At 32.9% G+C, this 13,548-nt stretch overlaps 1 protein-coding gene across 1 annotated transcript in view; it reads left to right on the plus strand.

Moving 5' to 3' along the window:
• The window catches only part of LOC150105764 (teneurin-a-like), a 400,598-nt gene that overhangs the window by 329,465 nt on the left and 57,585 nt on the right, over positions 1–13,548 (plus strand). The window contains exons 18-19 of the mRNA XM_090394550.1: positions 3,932–4,072; positions 7,215–7,464. Coding sequence (XP_090250676.1) covers positions 3,932–4,072; positions 7,215–7,464 — 391 coding nt within the window. The remainder of the gene's footprint in view (positions 1–3,931; positions 4,073–7,214; positions 7,465–13,548) is intronic.

Consider the following 13,548-nt stretch of genomic DNA (forward strand, 5'->3'; position numbering starts at 1 on the left):
ATATGTAAAGTAATATAACAACAGCCTTGGTAATTTAAGTAATTTTTAAATACCAGTTTGTTGAGATAAATATATTAACATTACTGCTGAGAAATGCTACTCTAGTAGGTTTAATATCGTCATAAATTAAAGTAGAGCGCACTGCATTTTACTGAATATTTCTTTTCATTCTATCGATAATGTTTAGCTTTTCTCTTGCTTTTATTTTAAGAAGCGCTTAACGACTTTCTACTGTACGAAATAATTAACATATATTTCATATGTTATTAAGCAATGGAATATTAAATAAAATTTTTTTTTTGTCTCTAGCGGATAGAAAGAAATCGTTTGGTGCATTTGCAATAACTTGCAATTCGTAATACAGGAGTGTATAAAATCTCTTATTGCCCGATTGCTTAATTACGTAAATTAAGTGATTAACTAGTTAATCACTTAATCGGGAAAGGATTTAATTAAGTGAATGTCGTATCGCTAAACTTCTTGTAAATTATTTTAGAAATATTAAATTTTCGCTTCGTAAATGGATTTTATTAAATGTGGTTGTTGTTGTTGTTTTAATTAAATGCAATTTTCGTTTCTTTTTCATCAATTTCTTCATTTGGAATGCGCACTCTAGTGGTGCGTTCATTTATTATTACTGACTGAAAGAATTAGGCACGAAGTACTCATTGTTTAGAACAGTTAAAAAAACATGGAATCGATAGTGAAATGTGTTATGGTCAGCTAAACTGTTTCTGCTTTATTCAGTGACTTAATGAATTGTTCTACACAGCAACTCATTTACCGTATGAATGAAATTTGTTGGAACTATTTGTTACAATTACTAATGGGTGACGTTTTCGATTCTCGTGTTTTCTTTGCCAAAAGCGTTTTAGACATTTGAAACACGCAATCGAAAGTTCGCGTGATTCGGACGACTGTATTCGTCGTCACGTGATACTGGTGGAACACATCGCTCATAGTATGCAAGCACTTGCATTAAAAAAAAAATTAACAAGAGAGCAATGACTGCTATTTTATATTTATATAGTAGATTGTCGGCAAGTCATATATTTGTGAAACTTTTGGCTGCCAAATTAAGGGGAGTCCACCATCCCCGGATTACAAAAATATAAATTTTAAGAAACAAAAATTTATTAATTGAAAGATTATCATCATTTGCATTTACTGGTTTTATTGAAAACACGTTTTACAAAAATAAAATATTAATAAAAATAAATGCTAATTTATGTATAGGAAAGTTAACTGAATGCAGAACCCAGTTTCTAAAGAAACTCGAACTTTTAATTCTTTTTGGGGTGTTCCAGCGAATCCTCATCGTCAACAAATCACAATTTGAGGCAAAGTAAGTGGGTATGATAATGAGCAAAGGTTGTGAACTTCAAATGGCAGATGATGTTGGAGCCAAACAAATCAGTAAGAGTATTTCCGAAACTGCTATTCTGATTTCTCTCCTGGGATGGCCACATATGCTGATAAACAGAAAATGTTCAGAATATGACCCGAAACATTCGACTGAACTCCAACAGAACTGTTACAATTGTTAAAAGTGCTGTGCAGTACAACCAGCGAGCGCGAATTTGTCTATAGAGCAGGAGCCGGATGATGCAGTATATCTGAGCATCGTTGTTGACTATTTATGCTGACCATTTACCTTGCATATTTCCAACAGTACAACGCATCATGTCATGATGCACATGACCTTCAGGAATATTTTCAGGAACATGATAGTGAAGTTACCTCAGTAGAGTCCTCTTCAACTCCCCCCCCCCACGTTTCTCATTCACTGGATGTCAGTCCCATGGAACGGCTCTGAGATGTAGAGGAATGCAATGTCCATGACAGTGATCATTAGGAATTCATCTCATCAGGGCTGCCTAGGTTATTATACCTCTGAGGCGCTTCCAGAACTTCATAGGACCGATGCCTATTACCAGGAGGAAAATTATGGTGATCTGACTCATTCGTAGAGGGGTATTTCTTAATAACTGACCACTCGGTATGTGTACACACACACACACACACACACACAAGCAAACCGCCTGATGAAAACCATTCCGCTGCCTCTTTTTTTTTTCGAAGACCGAAAACCATCTCGATACTTTTGATAATACCTGTATAAAATAATTAGTAGTTTAATACTGCATCAAACGAATACACCTCTTTCTGTAGTTTTAAGATGAATTTCAGAAAGAAAGAAAAAAGAGAGATTGACTATTGGATGATAAAAATATTTTTTTATTCGGTTTCCAGACGCAAAGAAAAAAGAAACCAAAAATGGTATGTGACAATAAAAGAGAGAAATACTCGTAAAACTTTTCTTTTTTCCAACCCACCCCCACACACATATATATACACTGTAGTAGGTTCCGTCATTCTATAACTCCAGTCTTTCTAGAATAGCTTTGGTAATACCATTATCTGCTCATAGATAATTCAAACGGGGGGTATACTGCATTCTACGAATATTTCCCAAATAAGGCTTCTTATTCAAGATTGAAATTTTGTTTACTGAAACACTGCTTTCATTTCATTCTGGAAGTTTCATTTCCTTGGGTAAATCTACCGCAGTTCTTTCGAGAAATAATTAGATTTATTTTCCCCTCTTTCTCTTTGATGCACTTTTATCTCCAACATGGAAGCTTTTCGGTATGTCAGTTATCTCCATTCTTCACGTTAAAGATGATTTCAAATTAAATATAAATTTAATAATTTAGTTAAAAGAAAATAGCGTGGATTATAATATAATTTTGATTCTTTCTTTATTCTTTTCGACGATTTTCTACTGTAAAAAAATTTAACACAATTCTGAAATGAAAATGGCAAAAAAAAAAAAAAAAAACACCATATCGTATTTGGTAAGCAAAACATTAGTGATGTTAAACTGTTCAAAGGATAAATTTTAGATAACTCGTGCAACATATCATGGCTCATTTTTACAGCTATCGCCCTGTTTTTTTTTTTTGTTTTGTGTTTATTTCATGATAAATTAATTGATTGTGCAATTTTTAAGGAAATGTTAAATATTTAATGAAATTATATTTTTATGAAACTTTTTTTTGCAAAATATTATTTCATTGAATTATTTAGCATTTCCTTAAAACTTTTAGGTAAAGTTTAATATTCTAGCAAAGATTTTTTTAAGAAACAACAAGTCTTTATTTATGTTTGCTAAATTTAAATGTTTTTGCTCATTAATTGTGTTGCGATGGATGAGGAAATATTTCTGGATGCAGGTAAATGAAAATACAAAATTATAATTTCTTGATGGAAAAGAAAGAATTGGTAATAGTAAAGAAATAGTACTTTCCAGACTTAAAATGTCGCGAATTTACTTACTGTCTGAAAGTTAATGAGTAAGCGTTAAATGCTGATAATATAAATACATTAGTCAAAGTATTAGTTGAATTCACTTACAGATCCTGAGAACTGATCATGAATTTAATGAATGGAGTTCATTCTTGTAATAAACAAACAGATAAAAATTAATAACCAAAAGAAATCTTTCAAAGGCTGATAATAATGTTCACGTTCATGATGTTTTTAGGCACTAGTTTACTTTCGTAATTTCTTTAAAACAATTATTCTTGTTAAAATAAGTTGAGAACGATTTTAAGATGGAAGCTAACTATTTTAAAAGGTTTTTTTTTCTTTATAAAATTATATATTTCTGAAGATTAATCTATTTTTCAAGCGATATCTTTGCCATAAAGGAAAGGAAACGAAGCATTTTTCTGATCTAACTTTCATATTGTTCATAAAAACGAAACATTAGTGAAATAGCAAAGTTAAGCGACTTACAATTTTAATTAGATAAGCAACTTATTACTTTATCTGCAGTATAAGTTACTTCGTCATTTGCTAAAGAAATTAGATAATATTATTTTAAGAGATCAAAATATTAATCCTAATTTCCATATTTCATTTACAGTTTTTGTGGGTTATGAATACAGCAGTTGCCAACAGACTGTATGGACAGTTCAAGCAACAACTCTCAGAGGATATGATATGGATATCTCTGAGCTTGGAGGATGGAACCTCGACATTCACCATCGTTATAACTTCCATGAAGGTAAGCATAAATCAATAAAGGTAAACTTTACTAAGTGATTAGGGGAACGGCATATGTATAAGAGAGAATTGTCAGAAGTCGGTAATTCCATTATCAACACATACATATCATTTCTCGGAAGTATCGTTAAGGCTAACTCGTGATTGCTATTATACATTAGTATATCAGAAAACGGAAGGTGTGTAGATTCGTAAAATTGGAAAGGGAGAGAGACTTTGTTTACCTCTTTGATATGCTTGGTTGGTACAGCGAATATTAACATAAAACTTCTGTTCTCCGTTGGCCCAGTTCAAAATAAGAATGCATATTCTATTGCACCTGAAATGACAAATAATATTTCTGTATTCATAGAATCCTTTATGAGTTGTCTTCGCTTGAGAATATGAATAAAGAAACCGCGAAAATGTGCATACCGTGTGACAATGTGATTGAACACTCGTTATTCGAGTATAAGATTCCCTTATTTTATATATATGCAAAGAAAAACCGATATATTGATTATAAAATTCATTTTCAAAACCAGTATAAAAAATGAAGAAGAATATTTGAATCAATAGACAGAAATAGAGGTAAAGATATATCCTGAAACTGAAAACGATCATTTCAGTTTTAACTTCATTTAAACTTAATTTTCTGTTTTACGATGATTGGGAGTTATAAAGGAGAGAAGGAAATACCAAAGTAAACTTCATGAGTTAAGAAATTTAAATTCTGTAGGGCATACAATAGGTAAAAATAATTTTCAGAAAAATGACTACATTAACTGTGATGAATGTATTGTATAAACACCACCGCCGCGGAGTCCGTGGCGACAACCATCCCGTCTTAGAGACGAAAAATATCTATAAGGACAATTTCATACGAAGCTAGTTTTTTTCACTGAAAAGCCGAGGATCGGTTTGTTTCTTTAGGAAAACAAACAACCAATCAGAATGTACATTGCAGATTATGAAGACAGAATTAACTACTCTAGTAGACACATTTAGGTTTATGAAAGTCAAATTTCCTTAGCTTTAATAAGTCACTGAATCATATAATAAGAAGATGGAATAGCATAAACATTCCATGTAAAGCATAACTGGAGTAGCAAAACATGTGTTGCTAAATCGCTCGTTTTTTCATCGTAAACATACATTGTTGATTGATATTTTCAACTTAATAGAGTAAAACGAATAAAAAACTTTTTTTATATTCAGAGAATCGAATATTTCAGCTATTTCAGTACTGTATAGTAAATATTTATTTTAATATATCTTGGTTCTCCTCTTACCCTGCTGGGTGAAAGGCTAGAAGAAAGGTCCTGGATATTCAGGTCAATTTTTTTTCTCATTTGCGATTGGATTACCATGAAAGATCCTCAATGTCATTTCTATATCAAATTGATCCAATGGATTCAAATACATAAACATCCTCTGTTTATATTTACATTGTGTTACCAATGCAGTCATCAATTCAGTTAGTTGAGGGATTCTAAACACGAATCCGGAGTCTTTACTAGGTCAAGAGAGCCACAACAGCATAAAAGTACTAGTTGTCTCAAATTCCTTTAAGAAAAATTGAGACTAATCGTTAAGGGAAAGATGAAATTAGATGGGGGGAAAAGTGTATTTTTATATTATGTGCTACTATCTCTCACACAAGGTTTGATGAGCTATTTCATAATATGCAAAACTTGAATTTCATAAACATCGGATTGAAAATTTGAGAACAAATATGAAGGACAATTTGAGAAGAAATGTTTGATATTGTTTCCTATTTTGCTAAACGTACACTGCTCCGGAGTTCAACATAAAGAAAAACCTATTTCATAATCACAACAAAATATTTAAACACCATATCGCTGTTGTTTATGACCGATATTTCTTCTGAGCAGAATTAATTAATTGCCATGGGTTATAAAAAAACGAATATTGATCCTGTTTGGAAAATAAAATAGATTGCTATATTCATTTACAAAAATAAGACAGCACTGTGAAAAAAAAAAAGACTCTAACAAAAAAGTTCGAAGATTTTTTTTTGTTTCAATATCAACATTGGTTTTACATGGACATTTAGCAAACGATATTAACAAAAAAAAAAAAAAATCGCCTAACACGGTTATGTCAACTCTCCCCACCGCAACGGCATTCAAGTGATTTAAAGATTCTGAAAAAAAAATCTTGAATTAATAAAAATCTAGGAAAGGGACTGGTCTTTTAATTTTGAAGGACCTCCAATGACTGGCCTTTATATCAACAAATTGCATGACGTTCCGGCAGACAGCTCAATTTGCTCCTCCAAATGATGAGTTCCATCCAAATACGTGCTTGCAGTATGGATATGGACAGTTCGCATTCTCTGCACTCATCGAACTTTCCCATGTTTCTTTTTTTCTTTTTTTTAATGTAGAGCCCATAAAATGTAAACTTATAATAATTATCATAAGTTTTTATTATATTATAATAAAAGTATTATAATTATTATAACTAATTATAATTAGTACCGTCGATGGGCTAAGAATTTTTTTCTATTTTTAATAATTTTATATATTTTGTGTATTTTTATTATTTTTAACATAATCTGTAAACCCTGCTCTAGAGCCACTTCCGGCTTGAAATAAACTGGATGGTGGTTTTACACGCCCAGCTTATTGGAGGGCTGAGTTTATTCTTCCACCTAAAGACAGTCCCCAAACATGGATGCCCACGGCAGAATTCGAGTGGACAGCCTGTTGGATGGAGAGCAGATATGCTGACCACTCGGCCTGATCAGACCGACTAGTGATTCTGATTCTTCTTCTTCTTCTTCTTCTGTCAGTCTTCTGATCATTTAACTTTTGAAAGGCCTACCTGAATGATAAAGGATTTTCATTAACTGAAGCGATCAAGACCATGAAAAAAAAAATGTTGATATTCAAAAGTGTTTTTAAAACAAGATATTTTATTACAGGATTCTCATTGCTTCAAATTTTCAACCAATTCATTTTTTTTCGAAATTCACACTAGAACTAAAATTCAAAGGGAAATTGAAACTATTAATTACTATTACTCACGTTACAAAACTGAGGAATGGTAATTTGCTCATGTTGCTTGTTTTGATTTGGTGAAGATCTCTCTTAAGTATTATTAAACGTATTATTAATTTGTTGCACTTTACTTGTCAGGAGTCCTGCAAAAAGGAGATGGTGCTACGATATATTTCAGACAGCAACCCAGGGTGATTTCGATTCTCATGGGAAATGGGCAACCTCGACCATTACTGTGTCCTGATTGCAACGGTTTAGCACGTGACAACAAGCTGTTAGCTCCAGTGGCCCTCACGAGCGGTCCTGATGGTAGCGTGTATGTCGGTGACTTTAACTTAATACGACGCATCACTCCCAATGGACAGGTGTATACTGTATTTCGTATGAAGTAAGTATTTAAAGATTGATGAGTTTCAGTATACTAAAGTTTTAAGTAATTTTGGATCAGATATTGTTACTTCACTATGACACAATTTAATATAGATATTACACAAAATTCATTTGTACTGCATATAGAAAAACATCCTCTAGTCGAATAGTATGGGTCTTTCTTCTAGCATGTTAGTATTGTGGAACCGTAGTATTATGGATTATCATCAGTGGCGGCTCTTGGCTTGAAATCGTGGGGGTACTGCAACTTTCGAAATATACATACACACTGTAAGTACAGTGTATACGTGTTTGGATAAGATATCAAAATTATGGTAAAAAAATTTTTTTTAAAATTAAACATGAAAAAATATTGTTTATTATCGATAAAATTATAGAGTTTGGTATAATTCAAAATTACTTAAAAATAAAATATGTTCTTCTTGTTTTGTTTCGAGTGAAAGCCATATATTCAATGAAATACAGTCCCCAAACATGGATGCATGTTTGGGGGGCTGTAGAAGGCATGCAGCGTTCAGGTTCAGATGCAGTCATAGGAATTGTCAGGAGAATGTTTATCAAACACGATGAACACTACGAACACTCTACTACTGGCGCAAACTGCATATAAACAACAGTGGAACTGCGCGACGGACAGTGTCGCATTACGCTAATAGCTCGCATCTGACTATGACGGGCATATGCAATATGACTCTGTGGTAAACACAGTGCTGCTAGCGTCCTTCGTCCTCCTAAGTGCTACAAAATGGATTTTTATTATTTTTTATACAAAATAAGAAAATTGTATAAGATTGTTGATGATAAAATTAAATATTACAAGCAAATATAAATAAATTAATAAATATATTTATATACGGAGAAAAATTGGAAGTGCTGCAGTTCCGCAGTGCCTATGCACGAGCCGCCCCTGATTATCATACAAAATTAGGAGTGAAAGAGTTATTTTAATATGACGAGATGAAACTTTAGAACATTATCACTTTGGCATATCGAAAAATCGGGTAGATATAGATAGAGAAAATATTTTATGTTACTAATTAATTCAATACAGAACGTTTAATTTTTATTAGAAAAAATATCAATATACAGTATTATACATATAAACATACTTCACTTTGTGTGCAAAATATTCATTACAGTCGTACACTTCAGTGCAATCCAATTATACTTAAATTAATTGTATATGAAATAATCAGGGAGGGCACCTACTCTACAACTCTCCGTCTCCACACTAAATCCACCAACTACAGCGAACTGCATCTACATCAATGCCATCTACTGCCCACCACTAGTATTTTCACAGGCAATCACAAATATTCAATTATAGAGTTTGAATAATATTCAACCAGAGAGCATAGAGAGGATCGCTGTCTTAGATTAGTTATTAGAGTTTGGAAGCTTCAAAATTAACAAGAAAGAAAATTAAGAGAAAGCATAAACGTAACGAGACGTAAACCCTATACCCTAAGAAAACGAAGCTAGGTTGTTTCACTTGTAAGCTGGATTCATTTTCTTTTGTGGAATGAAAAGATGTGCAATATACATATCTAGTAATTGAAAGAGATGGAGTCAATTCGAACAGCATATAACACGCATATTTTGCACAAAACTTACCTAAATTCTATATTTATTTATTTTTTTTATTTTAAAATAAACCAGTGCATAAAAATATGCATCCTTTACGACATTTATCAAATACAGAATTAATCATTTGATACATTTCAAGCAACTTAGCGAACAATTTAAGTGACAATAAAAACTAATTATACACAGATCGCTTGTTGATAAGTAAAGAAGCGCCCTCTCACACATCTGCGAGAAATACGACTAAATTCTACTTCACGTTTTATATTGAACCAAATATCATAAACGAAGTTAGAACTATCAAAAAAAAAAGCTTCTTGTGGATTCCAAGAATTGCCGATCAATTTCGTTACCTATCGATCATAAAAAAGCAGCAGAAAGGTATCGTACCACAGGATAAGTTTAACCCTGTAATGGTGAGTTATTAATATTTCATTGATAAATTATAATTATAGAAAAGTCCAAGTGATATACTATACGAATATACTGAGTAATTACAATTCTGTTCCTTCACCCTTGATTATTTCAATAGTAATTTCTTGCGACATCCATTTTATTAATCGATAAATTCTCTGTCTCCATTTCCTCTTTCCCTCACACACGGACTGATTCTCAGATATCAAGTACAACAGGACAAGCGCCTTAATCGCTGCCTCCGCCTATCACGCATTTCCTTTTTCACTCGAAAGCAGATACTAAATAAGGGTTCAGAATATCGTCGATCGATCGCCTGAATGTGCGTGTTACCGTACTATTAATTTTGCAATAATCATAGTAAAAGCTGTATATCATTATTTCATAGCCTTAAATGTATTCATCATAGAGTACAAACTTCCATACCCTTCTTTGAACGAGTTGGAAGGCGTATAAAATATATTACATTTTAATATAATACATCGATTTATACATGAAGAAATTCTATAAATACTATATATATATATATATATATATATATATATATATATATATATATATATATATATATATATATATATATATATATATATATATATATATATATATATATATATATATATATATATATATATATATATATATATATATATATATATATATATATATATATATATCAAAAAAAAAAAAGAAAAATCATAGGAGCAAGAAAAACACGCAGCAGAAGATCGGAATGGGATACGCAGTTCACATTCATTATTGGATGAAGTAGAATGATTTATATTCCATTTGAACTATGAACTTTAGTATGCATATAGTAGCTTTTAAATTATTTCTATCTATACTTGTTTGCAGATGTTTCCACGAATGTCTTTGCCTCGTTACCTCTGTTTGGTTTCCTCTCCCAGAAATTGAAGTTTCTGAGAGAAAAAATAAAAAAAATAAAAATAAAAAAAGTATATAATGGAGTGTTCTCTTTATGGATTTTAGGAACACCATATATGCGAGGAATTAAGGGATGGAGAGAGCGTAGAGACAAGTGAACGTTTCGGGATAATTCAGTTGTTGTTTTTAATAAGTTGTTTGTACGATTTTGAAGTTAACGAGTTGGATCTCTCTCTCTCTCTCTCTCGAGTATTAAGAGAATAAAGAGAACATAAAGAGAACACCCCATTACGCCCAACTGTAGAAGGTACAATTCTCCGACGTACAACCTTTCAAAATATCTTGCAAAATACCTGAAACGTTTTTCAGGCAAGTCACCATCCTTTATCAAGAACACTACAGAATTTGTTACATACATCAATGATATTACAGTTAATGAAGATGACATCATGGCTAGCTTGGACATAACTTCTTTGTTCACTAATGTAACAACATGAGATGAAGTCCTAACATTACTCAAGGACAAGTTATCCAAAAAATGTCAACCTTGCTTACACATTGCATCAGGTCCTGTTACTTCAAATTTCAAGATAATATATACAAACAAAATCATGGACTGGCTATGACTGATCCTTTATCCCCTGTACTCGCAAATATTTACTTAGAGGATTTTGAAACCAAGGCTATCTCTTCCTTTATTTTAACACCTAAAGTTTGGAAACGTTATGTAGATGATGTCTTCATTATTTGGAGCCATGGACATGATACCCTTATTTCCCCGAATAGTCAATAGCCGACATAAAAGTATTAAGTTTACTTCCGAGCTTGAAACGGATAATTCCTTGCCTTTTCTTGGTGTCAAACTGACTCGCTCTTCTGGTAAACTCAAAATATCGATATATAGAAAGCCCACACATACCAACAGATATCTGCATAGTCAGTCCCATCACTTCCCTCCTCATAAACATGGAATAATTTCCACCTTGGGATATAGAGCCCGTCCTCTTCTGGATGACTCAAATGAACTACTTACAGAAATAAACCATCTCAAAACTTCTTTCGAAGTTAATGGATTTTCCAAGAGAATCATTGACAGATTCCTTCTTAATCCTCCTAGAGATCACTCAGAAAAAACAAATAGATTCAAAGGCAATATATCTATTCCTTACATAAGTACAGTTTGACATAAATTAGCAAAAGTTCTAAGAAAATACAATATCAGAACCTTGTTCACTCCACTTCCAAAGATCCGTTTCTTAATAAGCCACCCACAACCTTGTCATCATCAAATCAAATACCCCGGTGTATACAAAATATTGTGTGATTGTGATATTCCTTATTTGGGGCAGACAGACAAATCTGTCGAATTGCGTATGGAAGAACACATGAGGGACATTACTTACAAGAGACAGCGAGCCAGTGCATTATCAAGTCATATCCTTTTCTCGGCTAATCCTAATGATGAAAACCAAAGTCACAAAGTCTGCTGGGAAAAATCTACTAACATCTTCTGTTGCAATGATGAACTAGAGAGAAAAATCGTGGAATCTAGAGAAATCATCTTCAATCCTGTTCATCTAAATAATAACTTGAGCTACAACCTCCCAGAGTGTCATTTAGATGTAATCATGTACTGGCGCTCACGAGATGCTACTAGCACGCACTTTCCCAATAATACAACTAACGAAAGAACAGCTTTAAATACAACCACAACGATTTAGTGTCAATTATGTATAGAGACTCTCTATGATGTTTAGTTTATTTAAGCTTCAGTGTATTAGTGTTTTTTCTTTTTTCTTTCTTTTATAATGCAAGCCGAAACTAGTCTCCTGTTTTTATATTAAAACCTTTTTATTTAAATCTCGGTTCTAGTCATTCAATTCTTTATAAAAATATGTATGTTAACCAAGATAATGATCATTCTTTTATATATATATATATATATATATATATATATATATATATATATATATATATATATATATATATATATATATATATATATATATATATATATATATATATATATATATATATAATGAAATGAAATGAAATAATAAATGAAAATGTGGTACAGTTACAAAATAAATTATCAAGTAAGGCCTAAAGTTTCACTCGCCATAATTACAAATGCTCAATGTGCACTCCACCTGCTGCACGGACAACATCAAGCCGATAGCTGAATTCATCCCAAACGCGTCTGAGAGTGTCTTCTGTCACAGAATTTATTGCAGCCGTGATTCTGGTTCTGAGCTCATCCAAGTCAGCGGGTCATCACTAAATGCTTCATCACTAAAAATCAACCTTTGTAGGAAGGTGTCGACCTCCATGTCCTCTAACAGATTAGCACAAAAATCTGCTCGTTTTTTTTTGTCACCTACACGAAGAGCTTGCACCAGTTGCAATCTGTATGGCTTCATAAGCAAACGTCGTCGTAACACACGCCAAACAGTCACATGAGGAATGGTAAGTTCTCGGCTAGCACGACGAGTGGACTTGCGCGGGCTTTGCTGAAAAGCCTCTGGAATTCGTTGCACATCCCACCCCCCTCTGAGGTGCGTGGTCGTTCAGGACTCTTTCCCTTACATAAACACCCTGTTTCTTGAAATTGTCGATAACAACGACGAATGTTTTTGTTCAGTGGCGGATCAATTCCGTAACATCGTATAAACGCACGATGCACCGTAATCACGGACGCAGTCTTGCTAAATTCGAGAACACAAAACGCCTTCTGTTGACTCGACGCCATCTTCTTATTAACTAAGAGTGTCTATTTGGGCGCTAGTAGTGGCATCTAGCGGTCGTCATATCAAACTCTGGGCAAGGCCGTTCACATGGTACAAGTCGCATTCATTATTCATTTGTGGTTCGTGGTTGCAGAGATATACAATTTTCAAATCGGGACATTCTTTTTGAAACACCCTGTATATATATATATATACAGGGTGTTTCAAAAATGTATATATATATATATATAATGAACTTACCTTCAGATGGAAAAAACCGTATAAGGGTCTTATTAGGCGGGATTCGAACCAAGGTCCTTCCAACCAAAGAACAGCGTCAATACCGATGTAAGCTATGGAGGTCCCCAAACGCGGTAGAGTAATTAGCGATGGATTTGAGAGGACTTCTAGATGATGGTCAGGGGGCTGCATCTTCACTGTGCACAACTTTCAAAAAGACTGATGGAACTACA

Source organism: Typopeltis vanoorti, chromosome 6 (assembly GCF_054136105.1).
Source record: "Typopeltis vanoorti isolate ZY-2024b chromosome 6, IOZ_Tvanoo_1.0, whole genome shotgun sequence".
Classification (NCBI taxonomy): domain Eukaryota; kingdom Metazoa; phylum Arthropoda; class Arachnida; order Uropygi; family Thelyphonidae; genus Typopeltis; species Typopeltis vanoorti.